We start from the raw sequence: 17500 nt of genomic DNA on the forward strand, positions 1-17500 counted from the left end.
TTTCCTCCAGGTTTCCTTCAGGTTTCCTCATGGTTCTATACTTCAGCATAACGTTTTCCTCCAGGTTTCCTCAGGTTTTACTTCAGCATAACGTTTTCCTCCAGGTTTCCTCATGTTTGGTTCTATACTTCAGCATAACGTTTTCCTCCAGGTTTCCTCATGGTTCTATACTGGTTCTAAACCAGCATGTTTTTCCTCCAGGTTTCCCTTCACTGATGGTTCTATACTTCAACATAACGTTTTCCTCCAGGTTTCATCATGGTTCTATACTTCAGCATAACGTTTTCCTCCAGGTTTCCTCATGGTTCTATACTGGGAGAATGACTTCAGCATAACGTTTTCCTCCAGGTTTCCTCATGGTTCTATACTGGTTCTATACTTCAGCATAACGTTTTCCTCCAGGTTTCCTTCAGGTTTCGAGGAGAGCGAGGTTCTATTTAAAGTCATGTATTGGAAATTGTTCAGAGAATTTTAAAACATACATAGGGAGGATGTGAGGATGTTTGTTGCTAACGGGAGCGTGAGCTAGGAGAGCCTAAAGGATGTTTGGAGACTGATGTGACGGGGATAGCAACAGGAACTCTCTGGGACATAGACATGTCTTATATGAGAGCAGAAAGCTTAAATTATTGTTAATATGTCCAATTAACAGTAGCTATTGCAGTGAGGAGAGTGAGGATAGTGAGGAGAATGAGGAGAGTGAGGAGAGTGAGGAGAGTGATGAGAATGAGGAGAGTGAGGAGAGTGAGGAGAGCGAGGAGAGCGAGGAGAGTGAGGAGAGTGAGGAGAATGAGGTGAGTGAGGAGAATGAGGATAGTCAGGGAGAGTGAGGAGAGTGAGGAGAGCGAGGAGAGTGAGGAGGGCAAGGAGAGCGAGGATAATCAGGAGAGTGAGGAGAGCGAGGAGAGCGAGGATAGTGAGAGAGGAGAGGAGGAGAGCGAGAGAGCGAGGAGAGTGAGGAGAGTGAGGAGAGTGGGAGGATAGTGAGGAGAGCGAGGAGAGTGAGGAGAGCGAGGAGAGCGAGGAGAGCGAGGAGAGCGAGGAGAGTGAGGAGAGCGAGGAGAGCGAGGAGAGCGAGAGAGCGAGGATAGTGAGGAGAGTGAGGAGCGAGGAGAGCGAGGAGAGCGAGGAGAGTGAGGAGAGTGAGGAGAGCGAGGAGAGCGAAGAGAGTCTTATGGGCAGAAATGTCTTATATGGGCAGAAAGCTTAAATTATTGTTAATATGTCCAATTAACAGTAGCTATTGCAGTGAGGATAGTGAGGATAGTGAGGAGAGCGAGGAGAGCGAGGAGAGCGAGGAGAGCGAGGAGAGCGAGGAGAGCGAGGATAGAGGAGAGGAGAGCGAGGAGAGCGAGGAGAGCGAGGAGAGCGAGGAGAGCGAGGAGAGCGAGGAGAGCGAGGAGAGCGAGGAGAGCGAGGAGAGCGAGGATAGTGAGGAGAGTGAGGATAGTGAGGAGAGCGAGGATAGTGAGGAGAGCGAGGATAGCGAGGAGAGTGAGGATAGTGAGGAGAGTCTTATGGGCAGAAATATCTTATATGCGCAGAAAGCTTAAATTATTGTTAATATGTCCAATTAACAGTAGCTATTGCAGTGAGGAGAGTGAGGATAGTGAGGAGAATGAGGAGAGCGAGGAGAGCGAGGAGAGCGAGGAGAGCGAGGAGAGCGAGGAGAGCGAGGAGAGTGAGGAGAGTGAGGAGAGCGAGGAGAGCGAGGAGAGCGAGGAGAGCGAGGAGAGCGAGGATAGTGAGGATAGTGAGGAGAGCGAGGAGAGCGAGGAGAGCGAGGAGAGCGAGGAGAGCGAGGAGAGCGAGGGAGCGAGGAGAGCGAGGAGAGCGAGGAGAGCGAGGAGAGTGAGAAGAGCGAGGACAGCGAGGAGAGCGAGGAGAGTGAGGAGAGTGAGGAGAGCGAGGAGAGCGAGGAGAGCGAGGAGAGTGAGGAGAGCGAGGATAGTGAGGAGAGAGGAGGAGAGTGAGGAGAGCGAGGAGAGCGAGGATAGAGAGGAGAGCGAGGATAGAGAGGAGAGTGAGGATAGTGAGGAGAGTCTTATGGGCAGAAATATCTTATAGCAGAAAGCTTAAATTATTGTTAATATGTCCAATTAACAGTAGCTATCAGTGAGGAGAGTGAGGATAGGAGGAGTGAGGATAGAGAGGAGAGCGAGGAGAGCGAGGAGAGCGAGGAGAGCGAGGAGAGCGAGGATAGTGAGAGGAGAGTGAGGATAGAGCGAGGAGAGCGAGGAGAGCGAGGAGAGCGAGGATAGCGAGGAGAGCGAGGATAGTGAGGAGAGTGAGGAGAGTGAGGAGAGCGAGGAGAGCGAGGAGAGCGAGGAGAGCGAGGAGAGCGAGGAGAGCGAGGAGAGCGAGGAGAGCGAGGAGAGCGAGGAGAGCGAGGAGAGTGAGGAGAGCGAGGAGAGCGAGGATAGTGAGGATAGTGAGGAGAGTCTTATGGGCAGAAATGTCTTATAGCAGGCTTAAGATGGGCAGAAAGCTTAAATTATTGTTAATATGTCCAATTAACAGTAGCTATTTCAGTGAGGAGAGCGAGGAGAGCGAGGAGAGCGAGGAGAGCGAGGAGAGCGAGGAGAGCGAGGAGAGTGAGGAGAGCGAGGAGAGCGAGGAGAGCGAGGAGAGCGAGGAGAGCGAGGAGAGCGAGGAGAGCGAGGAGAGCGAGGATAGTGAGGAGAGCGAGGAGAGCGAGGAGAGCGAGGAGAGCGAGGATAGCGAGGAGAGCGAGGAGAGCGAGGAGAGCGAGGAGAGCGAGGAGAGCGAGGAGAGCGAGGAGAGCGAGGAGAGCGAGGAGAGCGAGAGAGCGAGAGAGCGAGAGATAGCGAGGAGAGAGAGGAGAGCGAGGAGAGGAGAGGAGAGCGAGGAGAGCGAGGAGAGCAGGAGAGCGAGGAGGATAGTAGTGAGGAGAGCGAGGAGGAGAGCGAGGAGAGCGAGGAGAGTGAGGAGAGTGAGGATAGCGAGGAGAGCGAGGAGAGCGAGGAGAGCGAGGAGAGCGAGGAGAGCGAGGAGAGCGAGGAGAGCGAGGAGAGCGAGGAGAGCGAGGGGGAAGAGCGAGGAGAGCGAGGAGAGCGAGGAGAGCGAGGAGAGCGAGGAGAGCGAGGATAGTGAGGAGAGCGAGGAGAGCGAGGAGAGCGAGGAGAGCGAGGAGAGCGAGGATAGCGAGGAGAGCGAGGAGAGCGAGGAGAGCGAGGAGAGCGAGGAGAGCGAGGAGAGCGAGGAGAGCGAGGATAGCGAGGAGAGCGAGGAGAGCGAGGAGAGCGAGGAGAGCGAGGAGAGCGAGGAGAGCGAGGAGAGTGAGGATAGTGAGGAGAGTGAGGATAGTGAGGAGAGTGAGGAGAGCGAGGAGAGCGAGGAGAGCGAGGAGAGCGAGGATAGCGAGGAGAGCGAGGAGAGCGAGGAGAGCGAGGAGAGCGAGGAGAGTGAGGAGAGCGAGGAGAGCGAGGATAGTGAGGAGAGCGAGGAGAGCGAGGAGAGCGAGGAGAGCGAGGAGAGCGAGGAGAGCGAGGAGAGCGAGGAGAGCGAGGAGAGCGAGGATAGTGAGGAGAGCGAGGAGAGCGAGGATAGTGAGGAGAGCGAGGAGAGCGAGGATAGTGAGGAGAGCGAGGAGAGTGCACAACAACAAAACACTTCTATCACGGCAACTGGTTTGATACATTCACCTCTGACAGTATATAATGTACTTACATTCGTCAAAATAACTCGTCAAAATAACCTAGAATTGACATTCTCAGAACGTTGCTAAAACGGAACAGCTTCTACCCACAAAGCCACAAGACCGCTAACTAGTTAGTTAAATAGTTTACTCTTTTGACTCATCGTATATATACGGTTCTGTCACTGTTTGTTATCTATCCTGTTGCCGAGTCACATTATTCATAGTTAAATGTACATATCAAACCCAATTACCTCTCACCTCTACACATGGACTCAGTACTGGTACCCAGTGTGTATACTATACAGCCAAGTTATTACCTCGTACCCCTAAACATGGACTCAGTACTGGTACCCAGTGTATATACTATACAGCCAAGTTATTACCTCGTACCCCTAAACATGGACTCAGTACTGGTACCCAGTGTATATACTATACAGCCAAGTTATTACCTCGTACCCCTGCACATGGACTCAGTACTGGTACCCAGTGTATATACTATACAGCCAAGTTATTACCTCGTACCCCTGCACATGGACTCAGTACTGGTACCCAGTGTATATACTATACAGCCAAGTTATTACCTCGTACCCCTAAACATGGACTCAGTACTGGTACCCAGTGTATATACTATACAGCCAAGTTATTACCTCGTACCCCTGCACATGGACTCAGTACTGGTACCCAGTGTATATACTATACAGCCAAGTTATTACCTCATACCTCTACACATGGACTCAGTACTGGTACCCAGTGTATATACTATACAGCCAAGTTATTACCTCATACCCCTACACATGGACTCAGTACTGGTACCCAGTGTATATACTATATAGCCAAGTTATTACCTCGTACCCCTGCACATGGACTCAGTACTGGTACCCAGTGTATATACTATATAGCCAAGTTATTACCTCGTACCCCTGCACATGGACTCAGTACTGGTACCCAGTGTGTATACTATATAGCCAAGTTATTACCTCGTACCTCTACACATGGACTCAGTACTGGTACCCAGTGTGTATAATATATAGCCAAGTTATTACCTCATACCTCTACACATGGACTCATGAGCCCAAGGACCATGCCCCAGGACTACCTGACATGATGACTCCTTGCTGTCCCCAGTCCACCTGGCCATGCTGCTGCTCCAGTTTCAACTGTTCTGCCTTACTATTATTAGACCATGCTGGTCATTTATGAACATTTGAACATCTTGGCCATGTTCTGTTATAATCTCCACCCGGCACAGCCAGAAGAGGACTGGCCACCCCACATAGCCTGATTCCTCTGTAGGTTTCTTCCTAGGTTTTGGCCTTTCTAATGAGTTTTTCCTAGCCACCGTGCTTCTACACCTGCATTGCTTGCTGTTTGGGGTTTTAGGCTGGGTTTCTGTACAGCACTTTGAGATATCAGCTGATGTACGAAGGGCTATATACATTTGATTTGATTTGATTTGGTACCCAGTGTGTATACTATATAGCCAAGTTATTACCTCGTGTGTGTTAATGTGTGTGTGTGTGTGTGTGTGTGTGTGTGTGTGTGTGTGTGTGTGTGTGTGTGTGTGTGTGTGTGTGTGTGTGTGTGTGTGTGTGTGTGTGTTAATGTGTGTGTGTGTGTGTGTGTGTGTGTGTGTGTGTGTGTGTGTGTGTGTGTGTGTGTGTGTGTGTGTGTGTGTGTGTGTGTGTGTGTGTGTGTGTGTGTGTGTGTGTGTGTGTGTGTGTGTCTGTCTCCTACCTCTAGCTGTATACTCCCAGCCTTCTTCTTCAGTTCGTCACACTTCCTGAACTTACAGATCTGATGACCTGTCTTCCTGTTTCTACAGGCTGAACACACCCCACAGTTAATCAGTCTTCTGCAGGGGGCACACACTCCACACCGCTTCCTCTTCCTCTTGGAGGCTCCTGACCCCTGACCCCCAGAGGTCATCCCCGGGGAAGTCGAGGGGCAGGGGGAGGAGTTAGTCTGGTTGGCGTGGTGGCAGTCCGATAGCATCTGGTTGTGGTTGGTCGCCATCTGGAAGTGGGAGGAGTCTGGAATGTTGACGCCATTATGCGACCCCATCGCCATGACGATGACCCCGGGTGGTAACCCCAACATTCCAGCGGGGAAGTTGGGCATGTTGACCCCGTTGGCTCCTCCTCCTCCATTGCAGCTGCTGTTGCGATCTGATAGGCTGAGCATGTCCTGGTGGGTGTGGCCTTGTTTTGTCATGTGATCGGTGGTCGTGTAGCCTGACAGGAAGTTGTTATTCCCGTGGTGATGATGTGTTTCCTGTCCCTGTGAGGAGGAGGCGTGTCCTCCGTGCTGCTTCCCCTCACCGCCGGTCCGGTGGGGGTGGGGCTGCATGTGCGTTGCCAAGGGCGACGGGTGCGTTGTGGGAGGGGCCAGGGGTGTGGCCTGATGTACGGGAGGTTTCCGCCCCCATAGCATCGCCGCTGCGTTGATGTTCATGTTGACGTTGTCATGGCAGCCCCAAGGCGTCACTCCCGCTACGCCAAGCCTGCCGCCGGGGAACATGGGAGGAGTGATCCGGGCGAGCTTGGCCGACTGAGGGAAATTCATGCTGTTAACAGCGTTCATGTTCACGTTAGTTTTAGCATAGAAGTTAGCGAAAGATCGGTATCGCTCCATCTCAGCCGTATAGTCCAAGACCGGGGTTAGACCACAACCGTCCATGGTGACCGCACAGCACTGACCGTGGTGGTGGTGACCTGGTTAGACCGTTCTCTACACCACTAGACCTGGTTAGACCGTTCTCTACACCACTAGACCTGGTTAGACTGTGCTCTACACCACTAGACCTGGTTAGACTGTTCTCTACACCACTAGACCTGGTTAGACTGTTCTCTACACCACTAGACCTGGTTAGACTGTTCTCTACACCACTAGACCTGGTTAGACTGTTCTCTACACCACTAGACCTGGTTAGACTGTTCTCTACACCACTAGACCTGGTTAGACTGTTCTCTACACCACTAGACCTGGTTAGACTGTTCTCTACACCACTAGACCTGGTTAGACTGTTCTCTACACCACTAGACCTGGTTAGACCGTTCTCTACACCACTAGACCTGGTTAGACCGTTCTCTACACCACTAGACCTGGTTAGACCGTTCTCTACACCACTAGACCTGGTTAGACCGTTCTCTACACCACTAGACCTGGTTAGACTGTTCTCTACACCACTAGACCTGGTTAGACTGTTCTCTACACCACTAGACCTGGTTAGACTGTTCTCTACACCACTAGACCTGGTTAGACCGTTCTCTACACCACTAGACCTGGTTAGACTGTTCTCTACACCACTAGACCTGGTTCTCTACACCACTAGACCTAGACTGTTCTCTACACCACTAGACCTGGTTAGACTGTTCTCTACACCACTAGACCTGGTTAGACTGTTCTCTACACCACTAGACCTGGTTAGACTGTTCTCTACACCACTAGACCTGGTTAGACTGTTCTCTACACCACTAGACCTGGTTAGACTGTTCTCTACACCACTAGACCTGGTTAGACTGTTCTCTACACCACTAGACCTGGTTAGACCGTTCTCTACACCACTAGACCTGGTTAGACTGTTCTCTACACCACTAGACCTGGTTAGACTGTTCTCTACACCACTAGACCTGGTTAGACTGTTCTCTACACCACTAGACCTGGTTAGACTGTTCTCTACACCACTAGACCTGGTTAGACTGTTCTCTACACCACTAGACCTGGTTAGACTGTTCTCTACACCACTAGACCTGGTTAGACTGTTCTCTACACCACTAGACCTGGTTAGACTGTTCTCTACACCACTAGACCTGGTTAGACTGTTCTCTACACAGATAGACCTGGTTAGACTGTTCTCTACACCACTACACAGATAGACCTGGTTAGACCGTTTCTCACAGATAGACCACCACTAGACCTGGTTAGACCGTTCTCTACACCACTAGACCTGGTTAGACTGTTCTCTACACCACTAGACCTGGTTAGACTGTTCTCTACACCACTAGACCTGGTTAGACTGTTCTCTACACCACTAGACCTGGTTAGACCGTTCTCTACACCACTAGACCTAGTTAGACCGTTCTCTCCACCACTAGACCTGGTTAGACCGTTCTCTACACAGATAGACCTGGTTAGACCGTTCTCTACACAGATAGACCTGGTTAGACCGTTCTCTACACAGATAGACCTGGTTAGACCGTTCTCTACACAGATAGACCTGGTTAGACCGTTCTCTACACAGATAGACCTGGTTAGACCGTTCTCTACACAGATAGACCTGGTTAGACCGTTCTCTACACAGATTGACCTGGTGAGATCGAACATGACAACAGGGAACACGATTGGAGAAAGTGCCGTTGTGGTCAGTTTCAGGTCCCGTCACTCTGGTCTCGTTGTGGTCAGTTTCACTCTGGTCACGTTGTGGTCAGTCTCTGGTCCCGTCACTCTGGTCTCGTTGTGGTCAGTCTCTGGTCCCTTCACTCTGGTCTCGTTGGTTAGCCTGGAGGAGAGTTAACCCTTTATGGTCTCAGCAGACCTCACTGGAGGAGAGTTAACCCTTTATGGTCTCAGCAGACCTCGCTGGAGGAGAGAAACAGAGAGAAAAGAAAATAAGCATTTTAATGCTCAACTTTACATACGGTATATAGACATACAGTATATACAACAATAAAATATGCATATTCATCCACCTTGAATTTATAAATGGGTTATTAAATACATGTAGACTATCTCAATGTTTGCCAGGATCAATTTTTCATCTTGACCTTTATTTAACTAGGCAGTTAAGAACAAATTCTAATTTTCAATGACGGCCTAAGGAACAGTGGGTTAACTGCCTTGTTCAGGGGAACAGTGGGTTAACTGCCTTGTTCAGGGGAACAGTGGGTTAACTGCCTTGTTCAGGGGAACAGTGGGTTAACTGCCTTGTTCAGGGGAACAGTGGGTTAGCTGCCTTGTTCAGGGGAACAGTGGGTTAACTGCCTTGTTCAGGGAACAGTGGGTTAACTGCCTTGTTCAGGGGAACAGTGGGTTAACTGCCTTGTTCACTGCCTTGGGGAACAGTGGGTTACTGCCTTGTTCAGGGGAACAGTGGGGCCTTGTTCAGGGGAACAGTGGGTTAACTGCCTTGTTCAGGGAACAGAGTGGGTTAGCTTGTCAGCTGCCCTGAGGAACATTTGATCTTCAGGGGAACAACTGCCTTGTTCTGGGGAACAGTTAACTTTGTTCAGGGAACAACTGCCTTGTTCAGGGGAACAGTGGGTTAACCACTAGTTCTACCTGCAGGGGAACAGTGGGTTCACCCTTATCCACTGTTCTGGGTTGACCTGACTGGGTTATCCTTGTCTAGTCTGACCTTGTTGACTATATCCTTGTTCAGTGGGTTAAGCCTTTTGAACCTGACAGGGGAACAGTGGGTTATCCTGTTCTAGTCTTGTTTATTTGATCCTGACTATATCCTGTCTAGTCTGACCTGACTATATCCTGTCTAGTTTGACCTGACTATATCCTGTCTAGTCTGACCTGACTATATCCTGTCTAGTTTGACCTGACTATATCCTGTCTAGTCTGACCTGACTATATCCTGTCTAGTCTGACCTGACTATATCCTGTCTAGTTTGACCTGGCTATATCCTGTCTAGTTTGACCTGACTATATCCTGTCTAGTTTGACCTGACTATATCCTGTCTAGTCTGACCTGACTATATCCTGTCTAGTCTGACCTGACTATATCCTGTCTAGTTTGACCTGACTATATCCTGTCTAGTCTGACCTGACGATATCCTGTCTAGTCTGACCTGACTATATCCTGTCTAGTCTGACCTGACTATATCCTGTCATAGTCTGACCTGACTATATCCTGTCTAGTCTGACCTGACTATATCCTGTCTAGTTTGACCTGACTATATCCTGTCTAGTCTGACCTGACTATATCCTGTCTAGTCTGACCTGACTATATCCTGTCTAGTCTGACCTGACTATATCCTGTCTAGTTTGACCTGACTATATCCTGTCTAGTTTGACCTGACTATATCCTGTCTAGTCTGACCTGACTATATCCTGTCTAGTCTGACCTGACTATATCCTGTCTAGGTTGACCTGACTATATCCTGTCTAGTCTGACCTGACTATATCCTGTCTAGTCTGACCTGACTATATCCTGTCTAGTTTGACCTGGCTATATCCTGTCTAGTTTGACCTGACTATATCCTGTCTAGTCTGACCTGACGATATCCTGTCTAGTTTGACCTGACTATATCCTGTCTAGTCTGACCTGCCTATATCCTGTCATAGTCTGACCTGACTATATCCTGTCTAGTCTGACCTGACTATATCCTGTTTAGTTTGACCTGACTATATCCTGTCTAGTCTGACCTGACTATATCCTGTCTAGTCTGACCTGACTATATCCTGTCTAGTCTGACCTGACTATATCCTGTCTAGGTTGACCTGACTATATCCTGTCTAGTCTGACCTGACTATATCCTGTCTAGGTTGACCTGATTATATCCTGTCTAGTCTGACCTGACTATATCCTGTCTAGGTTGACCTGACTATATCCTGTCTAGTTTGACCTGGCTATATCCTGTCTAATTTGACCTGACTATATCCTGTCTAGTTTGACCTGGCTATATCCTGTCTAGTTTGACCTGGCTATATCCTGTCATCTTCTTCTCTTTCTGCAATACCTCATCCTCCTTTCTGTTCCTCCCTGGCCCCTCAAAACTTTCCCTCAACCCTCTCTCTCTCTCAGGGTTTCTGGTTTCAGTGCTCTCACTCTCCTCTACACCCCCATCTCTCTCTCTCTCTCTCTCTCTCTCTCTCTCTCTCTCTCTCTCTCTCTCTCTCTCTCTCTCTCTCTCTAATGGACAAATCTGATATGTTACAGGAATGTTCTTCCGACAACAGTAAAATAACATCCCCTGCACCAAGCCCGGAGAGTGTGTGTTTCTGTGTGAGTGTGATAAGATTCATTGGTCTGGATCAATATTTGATGTACTCATCAGTGACGAACTCTGCAGGTGTGTGTCAATGCATCCTCTAAATTATATGTAAAAAAAAAAAAAAGATCTTAGAATCAATCTATATGATGCTGTGTGTGGGGGGGGGGCATCATCATCATCAGACCATATTACTTCATCATCATGAGACAGGTCCTGCGACCAGATGACCTCATCATCATGAGACAGGTTCTGTGACCAGATAACCCCATTATCATCATCAGACATGTCCTGCAACCAGATGACCTCATCATCATGAGACAGGTCCTGTGACCAGATGACCTCATCATAATGAGACAGGTCCTGAGACCAGGTGATCATCATGAGACAGGTCCTGCGACCAGATGACCTCATCATCATGAGACAGGTTCTGTGACCAGATAACCCCATTATCATCATCAGACATGTCCTGCAACCAGATGACCTCATCATCATGAGACAGGTCCTGTGACCAGATGACCTCATCATAATGAGACAGGTCCTGAGACCAGGTGATCATCATGAGACAGGTACTGAGACCAGATGACCTCATCATAATGAGACAGGTCCTGTGACCAGGTGATCATCATGAAACAGGTACTGAGACCAGGTGATCATCATGAGACAGGTCCTGTGACCAGATAACCTCATCATCATGAGACAGGTCCTGTGACCAGATGACCTCATCCTCATGAGCCAGGTCCTGTGACCAGATGACCTCATCATCATGAGATAGGTCCTGTGACCAGATGACCTCATCATCATTAGACAGGTCCTGTGACCAGATGACCTCATCATCATGAGACAGGTCCTGAGACCAGGTGATCATCATGAGACAGGTCCTGAGACCAGATGACCTCATCATCATGAGACAGGTCCTGAGACCAGGTGATCATCATGAGACAGGTCCTGAGACCAGGTGATCATCATGAGACAGGTCCTGAGACCAGATGACCTCATCATCATGAGACAGGTCCTGAGACCAGGTGATCATCATGAGACAGGTCCTGAGACCAGATGACCTCATCATGATGAGACAGGTCCTGAGACCAGGTGATCATCATGAGACAGGTCCTGAGACCAGATGACCTCATCATCATGAGACAGGTCCTGAGACCAGGTGATCATCATGAGACAGGTCCTGAGACTAGATGACCTCATCATCATGAGACAGGTCCTGAGACCAGATGACCTCATCATCATGAGACAGGTCCTGAGACCAGATGACCTCATCATCATGAGACAGGTCCTGAGACCAGATGACCTCATCATCATGAGACAGGTCCTGAGACCAGATGACCTCATCATCATGAGACAGGTCCTGTGACCAGATGACCTCATCATCATGAGACAGGTCCTGAGACCAGATGACCTCATCATCATGAGACAGGTCCTGAGACCAGATGACCTCATCATCATGAGACAGGTCCTGAGGAAATAAAAGAGTGAATCCATTCCATCATCAAACTGTTCCAGACAGACCGGTCTATAAAATGACTGGTTTCCTCTCCTCGTCTCTACTCTCTCCTCGTCTCTCTATGGCTCTGTCTTTCTCGCTCTCTCATTTTCTCTTTTCTCTTTTCTCATTCTCTCTCTCTCTCTGTGTGTGTGTGTGTGTGTGTGTGTGTGTGTGTGTGTGTGTGTGTGTGTGTGTGTGTGTGTGTGTGTGTGTGTGTGTGTGTGTGTGTGTGTGTGTGTGTGTGTGTGTGTGTGTGTGTGTGTGTGTGTGTGTGTGTGTGTGTGTGTGGCCCGTTTCCCCCAGGGCTAGAACTAATTCCCCTCCCTGTCTGTTCAGATGGCAGGCAGCCTGAGCGGTGGAAGGTCACCAGCTGAGGAAATTGAACCTCCCCAGTGAGCCAACCCCCCCCCCCGTCTCTCTCTCTCTGGTACAACACCGTAAAGACAGACAGCATGCAGCTATAGAGAAGCAATGTGTGAAAGAAGATGGACGCTGTTACCTACTCACCGGGTCCCGGAGGGGAGAGGAGGCGGGAAGCGCGAGCACCCACCGTGGAGCAGCATGTCTGTCTGGCAGGGAGCAGCAACGAGGAGAGGAGAGGAGGAAAGGGAGGGGGGGGGGGCTGCCTCTCCTCTGTAAACCAAACGGAGGAAAACGGGTTGAAGTCTCCAGCGCCGTGGCGACCTGTGGGGCTAGCAGGAGAAAAACAAGGGGGTAATAATGAATAATGGCGGAGAGACGGGAGGGAGGGCAGACTGATAAGGCGCGCGCTGTGCCTTCCGTGCGTCCTCGAAGACGAGCCGTGAGTGACGGGAGGGGAGGAGGACGGGAGGGGAGGAGGACGGGAGGGGAGGAGGGGAGGACGGGGGGCACGCGACGGTGACGGTATAACAGGGCTCCTCCCGGGGCGCTCGCGGTGGAGAGGAGAGGGGGGAGGGGGGATGGAGGAGAGGGGGGAGGTGTTATTGTGTGGGCGAGGAGAGTGTTCGTTTCAGCTCATTTGGCTCAGCTCGCGCCCTCCCGTGTCTCTGTCTGTCTGTCGCTGCGTGAAGGCTGATTGGTGCAAGGTGAGGAATGGATGAACCCCAGCCGATCATTGGCTAAGAATCACTATAGAGACATCAGAGAGAGTTGGAGGGAGAGAGATAAGGGAAAAGAAAAGAGAGAGGTGAGGAGAGAAAGAGAAGTGAGGAGAGAAAGAGAGGAGGAAAGGGACAGAGAGAGGTGAGGAGAGAAAGAGGTGATGAGAGAAAGAGAGGTGAGGAGAGAAAGAGAGATGAGGAGAGAAAGAGAGGTGATGAGAGAAAGAGAGGTGAGGAGAGAAGAGAGAATGAGGAGAGAAAGAGAGGAGGAAAGAGACAGAGAGGTGAGGAGAGAAAGAGAGGTGATGAGAGAAAGAGAGGTGAGGAGAGAAGAGAGGAGGAAAGAGGAGGTGAGAGAAAGAGAGGTGATGAGGAAAAGAGACAGAAAGAGAGGTGAGGAGAGAAAGAGAGGTGGAGAGAAAGAGAGGTGAGGAGAGAAAGAGAGGAGGAAAGAGACAGAGAGAGGTGAGTAGAGAAAGAGAGGTGATGAGAGAAAGAGAGATGAGGAGAGAAAGAGAGGTCAGGAGAGAAAGAGAGGTGAGGAGAGAAAGAGAGGAAGAAAGAGACAGAGAGAGGTGAGTAGAGAAAGAGAGGTGATGAGAGAAAGAGAGATGAGGAGAGAAAGAGAGGTCAGGAGAGAAAGAGAGGTGAGGAGAGAAAGAGAGGTGAGGAGAGAAAGAGAGGAGGAAAGGGACAGAGAGAGAAGAGGAGAGAAAGAGAGGTGAGGAGAGAAAGAGAGGAGGAAAGATACTGAGAGAGAAGAGGAGAGAAAGAGAGGTGAGGAGAGAAAGAGGTGAGGAGAGAAAGAGAGAGGTGAGGAGAGAAAGAGAGGTGAGGAGAGAAAGAGAGTTGAGGAGAGAAAGAGAGGAGGAAAGGGACAGAGAGAGGTGATGAGAGAAAGAGAGGTGAGGAGAGAAAGAGAAGTGAGGAGAGAAAGAGAGGAGGAAAGGGACAGAGAGAGGTGAGGAGAGAAAGAGGTGATGAGAGAAAGAGAGGTGAGGAGAGAAAGAGAGATGAGGAGAGAAAGAGAGGTGATGAGAGAAAGAGAGAGGTGAGGAGAGAAAGAGAGGTGAGGAGAGAAAGAGAGATGAGGAGAGAAAGAGAGGGGGAAAGAGACAGAGAGGTGAGGAGAGAAAGAGAGGTGAGGAGAGAAAGAGAGGTGAGGAGAGAAAGAGAGGAGGAAGAGACAGAGAGAGGTGAGGAGAGAAAGAGAGGTGATGAGAGAAAGAGAGGTGAGGAGAGAAAGAGAGGTGAGGAGAGAAAGAGAGGTGAGGAGAGAAAGAGAGGTGAGGAGAGAAAGAGAGGAGGAAAGAGACAGAGAGAGGTGAGTAGAGAAAGAGAGGTGATGAGAGAAAGAGAGATGAGGAGAGAAAGAGAGGTCAGGAGAGAAAGAGAGGTGAGGAGAGAAAGAGAGGAAGAAAGAGACAGAGAGAGGTGAGTAGAGAAAGAGAGGTGATGAGAGAAAGAGAGATGAGGAGAGAAGAGAGGTCAGGAGAAAGAGAGGTGAGGAGAGAAAGAGAGGTGAGGAGAGAAAGAGGTGAGGAGAGAGAAGAGAGGAGGAAAGATACTGAGAGAAGAGTAGAGAAAGAGAGGTGAGGAGAGTCAAAGAGGTGATGAGAGAAAGAGAGAGTCAGGGAGAGAGAGGTGAGGAGAGAAAGAGAGGTGAGGAGAGAAAAGAGAGGAGAGACAGAGAGAGGTGAGGAGAGAAGAGTCAGGTGAGGAGAGAAAGAGAGGTGAGAAGAGCCATCACCTACAGAGAGATGAACCTGGAGAAGAGTCATCAGGTGAGGAGAGAGAGAAGAGAAGAGTGAGGAGAGACAGAGATGAACCTGAGAGAAGAGCCATCAGAGACAGAGAGAGGAACCTGAGGAGATCAAAGAGAGGTGAGAAGAGATCAAAGAGAGATGAAGGGAGAAGAGAGATGACAGAGAGAAAGAGAAGAGGTCACCTACAGAAAGATGAACCTGAGAAGAGCCACAGAGAGATGAGGGAGAAGAGAGGTGAGGAGAGACAGAGAGATGAAGAGAAGAGAGAGGTGACAGAGAGATGAGATGAGGAGAGAAGAGATGAGGAGAGAGATGAACCTGAGGAAGAGTCATCACCTACAGAGAGTTGAACCTGGAGAAGAGTCATCACCTACAGAGAGAGAAAGAGAGAAGAGTCATCACCTACAGAGAGATGAAGGAGAGAAGAGTCATCAGGAGAGAAAGAGAGATGACCTGGAGAAGAGCCATCACCTACAGAGAGAGAAGTTGAGGAGAGAAGAGTCATCAGGAGAGAAAGAGAGATGAGGAGAGCCATCAACAGAGAGATGAACCTGAGAGAAGAGTCATCAGGTGAGGAGAGAGATGAACCTGGAGAAGAGTCATCAGAGGTGAGGAGAGAAAAGATGAAGTTGAGGAGAGAAAGAGAGGTGAGGAGAGAAGAACCTGGAGAAAGATACTGAGAGAGATGAAGGAGAGAGAGTGATCAGAGACAGAGAGATGAAGAGAAGAGAGATGACCTGCAGAAAGATGAACCTGAGAAGAGTCATTCACCTACAGAGAGATGAACCTGACACATTCCACCACAGAGATCACCTGGAGAAGAGCCATCACCTACAGAGAGATCACCTGGACAGAGTCATCACCTACAGAGAGATGAACCTGGAGAAGAGCCATCACCTACAGAGAGATGAACCTGGAGAAGAGTCATCACCTACAGAGAGATGAACCTGGAGAAGAGTCATCACCTACAGAGAGATGAACCTGGAGAAGAGTCATCACCTACAGAGAGATGAACCTGGAGAAGAGTCATCACCTACAGAGAGATGAACCTGGAGAAGAGTCATCACCTACAGAGAGATGAACCTGGAGAAGAGTCATCACCTACAGAGAGATGAACCTGGAGAAGAGTCATCACCTACAGAGAGATGAACCTGGAGAAGAGTCATCACCTACAGAGAGATGAACCTGGAGAAGAGTCATCACCTACAGAGAGATGAACCTGGAGAAGAGTCATCACCTACAGAGAGATGAACCTGGAGAAGAGTCATCACCTACAGAGAGATGAACCTGGAGAAGAGTCATCACCTGCAGAGATGAACCTGGAGAAGAGTCATCACCTACAGAGAGATGAACCTGGAGAAGAGTCATCACCTACAGAGAGATGAACCTGGAGAAGAGTCATCACCTACAGAGAGATGAACCTGGAGAAGAGTCATCACCTACAGAGAGATGAACCTGGAGAAGAGTCATCACCTACAGAGAGATGAACCTGGAGAAGAGTCATCACCTACAGAGAGATGAACCTGGAGAAGAGTCATCACCTACAGAGAGATGAACCTGGAGAAGAGTCATCACCTACAGAGAGATGAACCTGGAGAAGAGTCATCACCTACAGAGAGATGAACCTGGAGAAGAGTCATCACCTGCAGAGAGATGAACCTGGAGAAGAGTCATCACCTACAGAGAGATTAACCTGGAGAAGAGTCCCTCAGCAAGCTGGTCTCGGGGCTCTGTTCTATTTCAAACACAAACACACCCACAGAGCCCCAGGATAGCAGCACAATTAGTCCCAACCAAATGATGAGAAAACAAAAATATCATTACTTGACACATTGGAAAGAATTAACAACAAGAAAATTAGCAAACTAGAATGATATTTGTCCCTAAACAGAGAGTACACAGTGGCAGAATACCTGACCACTGTGACTAGGCCCTAAACAGAGAGGACGCAGTGGCAGAATACCTGACCATCCAGTTGACTCCAGTGACTGAAACAGAGGTACCACAGTGGCAGAATACCTGACCACTCCAAGGGATCTGACCCAGTTTGTTCTCCAAACAGAGAGGACGCAGTGGCAGAATACCTGACCAGTGTGAGGATGGCCCCTAAACAGAGAGTACACAGTGGCAGAATACCTGACCACTGTGACTGACCCAAGTGAGAAGAAACAAAGGTCGACCCAGTTTGTTAGAGTGATTGAGACACTCCGACATGTTCCAGTTTATTCTCCAGTCTTGTTCTCTGGTCAAGGTCATTAACACATGAACTACACTGCCCCCAGGTGGTAGGATGTGGTCATTGGTTTCTCCAGTGTTAGAATGTGGTAGAATGTGGTCATTGGTTTCTCATGTGGTAGATACGTGGTCCAGTTGGTTTCTCATGTGGTAGAATGTGGTCCAGTTGGTTTCTCATGTGGTAGATATGTGGTCCAGTTTGTTTCTGACTGATAGGTAGTCTCCAAGGGTGGTCAGTTTGGTTTCTCATGTGGTAGAACGTGGTCCTTGGTTTCTCATGTGGTAGAATGTGGTCCTTGGTTTCTCATGTGGTAGGAATG

The 17500-nt window shown here is 49.4% G+C and overlaps 1 protein-coding gene and 1 long non-coding RNA gene across 51 annotated transcripts in view; one reads left to right on the plus strand and one right to left on the minus strand.

Annotated features, from left to right (window-relative positions):
* The window catches only part of LOC127927427 (uncharacterized), a 38737-nt gene extending 25841 nt beyond the window's left edge, over positions 1-12896 (minus strand). Inside the window, exons 1-5 of one of the 50 annotated variants that reach the window (XM_052513808.1) lie at positions 12605-12896; positions 7608-8239; positions 7021-7470; positions 6763-6912; positions 5396-6372 (exon numbers count right to left, since the gene is read on the minus strand). In XM_052513808.1, coding sequence (XP_052369768.1) covers positions 5396-6337 — 942 coding nt within the window. In that variant the 5' untranslated portion in view covers positions 6338-6372; positions 6763-6912; positions 7021-7470; positions 7608-8239; positions 12605-12896. Of the gene's footprint in view, positions 1-5395; positions 6433-6462; positions 6973-7020; positions 7471-7577; positions 8240-12604 lie in introns of all 50 variants that reach the window. The other 49 variants (XM_052513810.1, XM_052513840.1, XM_052513839.1 and 46 more) reach the window with 49 other exon arrangements.
* A 308-nt stretch (positions 12897-13204) lies between these two features.
* Positions 13205-14651, plus strand: LOC127927444 (uncharacterized). The gene is made up of 4 exons (XR_008127462.1): positions 13205-13337; positions 14155-14302; positions 14376-14411; positions 14466-14651. It is a non-coding gene; the product is annotated as an uncharacterized LOC127927444 (long non-coding RNA).
* Positions 14652-17500: the final 2849 nt, after the last annotated feature.

Source organism: Oncorhynchus keta, unplaced genomic scaffold (assembly GCF_023373465.1).
Source record: "Oncorhynchus keta strain PuntledgeMale-10-30-2019 unplaced genomic scaffold, Oket_V2 Un_scaffold_14044_pilon_pilon, whole genome shotgun sequence".
Taxonomy (NCBI): Eukaryota; Metazoa; Chordata; class Actinopteri; order Salmoniformes; family Salmonidae; genus Oncorhynchus; species Oncorhynchus keta.